At 41.5% G+C, this 4,839-nt stretch overlaps 1 protein-coding gene across 1 annotated transcript; it reads left to right on the top strand.

Moving 5' to 3' along the window:
• Positions 1 to 2,010: 2,010 nt before the first annotated feature.
• LOC112906238 lies at positions 2,011 to 3,275 on the top strand. The gene is made up of 2 exons (XM_025980065.1): positions 2,011 to 2,469; positions 2,550 to 3,275. Exons 1-2 carry the CDS (start codon positions 2,401 to 2,403, stop codon positions 3,273 to 3,275), a joined length of 795 nt encoding a protein of 264 aa, XP_025835850.1. The 5' UTR covers positions 2,011 to 2,400.
• Positions 3,276 to 4,839: the final 1,564 nt, after the last annotated feature.

The following is a 4,839-nucleotide window of genomic DNA, read 5'->3' as shown; positions in this document are numbered from 1 at the left end:
CGAGAAGCAGTGAAGACACTTCAACGGGAGAAGCGAAAACGGGAAGGTGAAATAAAGGACCATGACATGAAGGACGCTTCAGTTTTGGAACAAATAAAGCGGAAAGAGAAAGAGTTGGAGGATCTGAAGAAAAGTCGTGAAAGCAGCTGTAGAATGGTGGTGGAAGGTAGAAAGCGAGTGGAAGAGGTGGAGCAGAAGTTAAATGAATTGCAAACACAATTGTTGAACATATTTAATTAATATTGTAAATATAGTAATATAAAATAAAAGATTGTATTATAAGATGATTTTATTTAATAATTTTCTCTTGAAGGAATGATGATGTGTAATTCAGTTATATATATGTGATTGAAGAAATATTTTTGTTTCCAATATTATTGTTCAATACTTTCAAGATGACTGTATTGTAGATGTATGGAAAAATAAGAAGAAGATGTAGTTGTTATAAAGTTTATTATATAAGTTACGCATATGGTTATAAAAGTTACTATGAATTATAAATGTTACATTAATTTAACTAACTTATTTTATTAAATAGTATATACATGTTTAATATGTGAAATTCCGTACAGGACATAGTGTATAGTACCGCTCCCATCTGCTTTCACATCACGGAGGTAGTCTTCTATGTCCTGACAGAACGAAACGGGTCTTTTTTGCTGGAAACGGTCCATGTTGTCACCATTTCATTTGAATTTGTCCTAGCATCACTTTGGAAAATAGTGAAGGGTGCCGTGGCAGTTTGTAGTTGTACCTTTGAAAATGATGCAGTAATACATGCTGATATTTTGAAGAGAGGAAGTCTTCTGCTGAAGGAATTTTTTTTTTGTTTTCCTGGAGGAGAGGAAATCTTCAAAAGACACCCGGCCGCCCGCGCGACCGAGTAGTGTCGGATTGATCCCGGAGGACGCCTACCGACTAAAACCTCTCCCCCTTAGACCGTTCTAGGGCCGCTAGGCCCTCTTCAGCCGTATGGTTTATTTTTTCTTTTGTTTAATACCTGATGAGTTGGGCGAGTGTGTGAGCACTGCCCAGTAGTTGAAGCTATAGAAGCTGAAGGAATGGAAGATGTGGGAATTTATATGATTTGGAGGAGTGGGGTATGAGTAGGGTCAGATGAATTGGAGGAGGAGGAAGAAGAGAGTGAGGGAAGCGAGGATCTGCAGAGTTCTTAATATGGAAGGAAAAATGTATTGTGTAGTCAGTAATGGTGTAGGCAGCATGTGATTCGTTTGCAGAACATCGTGGTTCGAGAACCGTTCATTAAGATTATTTAATGGTCAGTGCGCTACCTATATTGTATCGCACAGACTTCGGAGCGGACGTATGTGAGGACGAGTGGATACAGTCATGGCGATCTGGTTTGAATATTGAAAATAAATACCGACAGTTTTTGCCAGTCAACGGTGACAGATACGATAATAGCGAAAGACGTATAAAGAAGGGTTATGTGCAGCATAAATATACGATGGAAAATAATTGTTCATCGGAACATATTCTGAGACGTAGTGTGTGTGACAACATTAACGAATACACGTGTACCGAAGGGAAGGTGTTAAACTTACATGAAAATACAACGTTGGGTTGTGTAGCAGTTGGTACGAAGAAGACGGTGTAGGGGAGGAGGTTTGTAAATGTAAGGATTTAGTGTTCGTGTTCGTATTACATGTTCACGGTAGACATCACCATTGTTACGAATGCGGAAGACCACTGACAACAGGAGATATGTGTGATGCAAGTATACTGCAGCCAGGCTTCACGGGGTATGCATCGACAAACGTAAAATTACAGACTGTAGAATTATTGTTAGGTTGTGTGAGAAACGGTACGCATCGATGTGGTAGTAGGACATCTTTTCCAAATGATAGGAAAAAAGGAAGTTGTACGATGTAGAGTGAGTGAGGCAGAAGATAGTGGAAAGAGGGGAAATTATAGTGTTTAGTAAAGTGGTTGAAGCTAATAATGTAGTAAATGTGTATTTCATAAATATATTATAAATAATTAATAGTTGATAATATGTTATTAATTTACACCACACGTAAATTGGAAGGCAGTTTACAGAAAATTCATGCGCGTAGCTTCGTTGAGTGAACAACCATACTCGCGAACATTCGTGACAAAGATTTCTGACGCATGCGTATACGGAGTACGTGAGCACAACATTAGCTCATGGGGATTAGCATGATAGAGTAATCGACGCATGCGTAGTACGCGAAAACGCAGGTGTTAACTGTGCAGATGACGTCACGTCTGCAAACCACATTCCGATGGTGGTTGAGAGGCGGAAAACTTGTTTCGAAGGAGGGTGCGGGTTAAGAGGGGAGTAGTTGGTAAGCGGAGAGCGTTGTCTCATTCTGTTTTAGAACGTTGCGTGAAGTGGACGATAATATTTTAAAAAGAATGGTTGGTAAAGATGTAAGGAAGCCGGCAGTGCCGAAGTCCCGTTTCGGGAAGTTTAGGGCGGGTGCTGTAAGTAGAATGAAATATTTAGTAAAATTATTTTGTATTAATTGTGTAATATTTTAAAACACTTATATTTCGTTTTGAAGTTTGAAATAGTTGGAGTCGTCACCACTATGGCGACGTTATCGGTTGCCTCAACCATAACGAGTATGGCAGCGGGTAGGAAGAAGCTGGGGATCCGGCGGAATAGTGTGGCGAAGACGTCTCCGACGTGGAGCGGTTCGGGGACGAGGCCCACCATAAGCACGGTGACCCCAGCAGAAACGCTGCCTCCACCGACGACGACGGCTCCAACATTGGCACAAGGGGACCAGTTGATGGGAAAAGGTACATGTGCCACAGATGTGACGATGCCTCCGTGGTGTATATCACCTGTATCACCTCTGCCCGACACCCCCATGACGCTTTCGCAGGAGATGGAGCGTTTAGAAGGCGTCATGGTAAGTGCTCATCATGTGCGAGAAAAGATGGAGGCACTGACGTCAGCTTGGGAGAGGAAGCGCGATGCTCGCGGTAACGTGAGCACAGAGCTTGCCCAAGTGCGAAAGTGCAGGACCATTTTAGAAGACGAGATTGCTCGTCTTCAAAGAGAAATCCTGCAGCTATCGGAGAAAGAGACGCAACTAGTGGAAGAAGAAGACAGGTTGCGTCTCGAAGAAGACGTCCTAGGGCATGAGGTGGAAACGAAGCGCCCGAGGTATGAGCGGCTCTGTGTGGGTGCGCAGAAGCTGGCGCAGCAGTTGCGCATGTACCCAAAGATCCGGCGAAAAAGTGTGTGTGAATGGTTAAGTGTAATTGTAGTAAGTATGTAGGTATTGTAATTAGTTTGTAGTAATAATTAGGGTGTAGTAATTAAAAATAAAAAATAAAAAAAACCAATAAGAAACAAAAAAAAAACAAAAAGGTAAACGGGGTCGGTAAAGGGGTGTTAGAAGTTGTAATACAGCAACTTGCGCAGAGGTAACATTAGCTGTAAATGATGAAATATGATGATACCTGATTTTTTACGATTTTATCTTTCCTAGGAGACGCTGTGTATAGGTATGCGAGAGAAATGGGGTTGAAAATGGGGTGAGAAGAAAATCCGCTGAAAAACATCATAGGGATATGGGTTACTGGGGGGAGGAGGGCGCCAGAGGTGGGTGGAGGGGTTGGTGTGATTCAGCTACTGCGATAGTGCCAACTTGTAGACCCAGTTGTCAATATTAACAGTGGCTCTCTCTTTTTCTAAAACCACTCTTTATAACTCTAATTAATTCTACAAGTTAAGGGTAGAAACTTAGTTCCTTAATAACAGCGGTTCACCACTTTCACTCGATAGAAAACGTTCTTCACTGAAAGGCGAACTTTTTTTATTGAAACACTTTTCCGCTATCGTCCACCCTTCATACACTTTCTGGGGCAAGAAGTATGGGGGTAAACCATGTAAAAAAAATATTTTCATACTTATTTACGTGGGATCATTTTAGATACCCTTAAACATACATTTCACAAGAGGAACACTTTTTTTTTTCCACTGCTTCTATTTTTTAAGTAACTTTGAAAGTGTTAAGATTTTGTCAACTTTATTTTTTTTTTTTAATTCTAATAACTTATGTTGGGTAGCATCTTTTAAGAACATAACTTATTGCAATATTATACGAGGGTGGATTGATAAGTTTCCGGCCTAACCAAGAGATGACGCCACTAGGCCTACCTTGAGGTGACATTCTATAGTACCATCCTTGGATAGCTTGTAGCTATAGTTTCAGCCCGATCTCCTTGCTAGTGTAGGTTTGACAGCACGCTGAACAAGACGCCTCTGTGGTTTTCGTAAAAATGGAAAAGCAGGAAAATCGTGCTGTCATCAAATACTTTTATTTGAAGGGGTTAACGCCGAAGGAAATTAAAAAAGAGATGGACTCAACACTGGGGACATCCTCCCCGTCATATTCAACCGTTAAGCAGTGGGTTTCCGAGTTTAAAAAGGGTCGTGTGAGCACCTCTGATGGGCCTCGCTCAGGACGCCCCGTTGAGGTCACAACTCCAGATATGATCGAAAAAATTCATCAAATAGTGCTGGGAGACCGCAGATTGAAAGTGCGTGAGATAGCTGAGACCTGTAAGATGTCATATGAACGTGTGCAACATATTTTGCACCAACATTTGCATATGGAAAAGCTCTGTGCAAGATGGGTGCCGCGTTTGCTAACAGTCGACCAAAAATTGATTCGAAAAAACATTTCTACCGCAAATTTGTCATTGTATAAGCGTAATCCAAGCGAATTTTTGCGTCGATTCGTAACCGTTGACGAAACGTGGGTCCACCACTACACTCCTGAAACCAAAGAACAGTCTAAACAGTGGATTGGACCAGGGGAACCAACTCCAAAGAAG

The sequence above is a fragment of the Agrilus planipennis genome, unplaced genomic scaffold (assembly GCF_000699045.2).
Source record: "Agrilus planipennis isolate EAB-ADULT unplaced genomic scaffold, Apla_2.0 scaffold14, whole genome shotgun sequence".
NCBI classification, from domain to species: domain Eukaryota; kingdom Metazoa; phylum Arthropoda; class Insecta; order Coleoptera; family Buprestidae; genus Agrilus; species Agrilus planipennis.
The sequence above is the reverse complement of the archived record's forward strand: the minus strand, read 5'-3'. Positions and strand labels throughout refer to the sequence as shown.

Bases quoted from the DNA above. Each gene is read 5' to 3' on its own strand.
- LOC112906238 (XM_025980065.1), top strand. From the start codon at position 2,401: ATGGTTGGTAAAGATGTAAGGAAGCCGGCAGTGCCGAAGTCCCGTTTC. The intron at 2,470-2,549 runs GTAAGTAGAATG...TTCGTTTTGAAG, and splicing joins GGAAGTTTAGGGCGGGTGCT to TTTGAAATAGTTGGAGTCGT.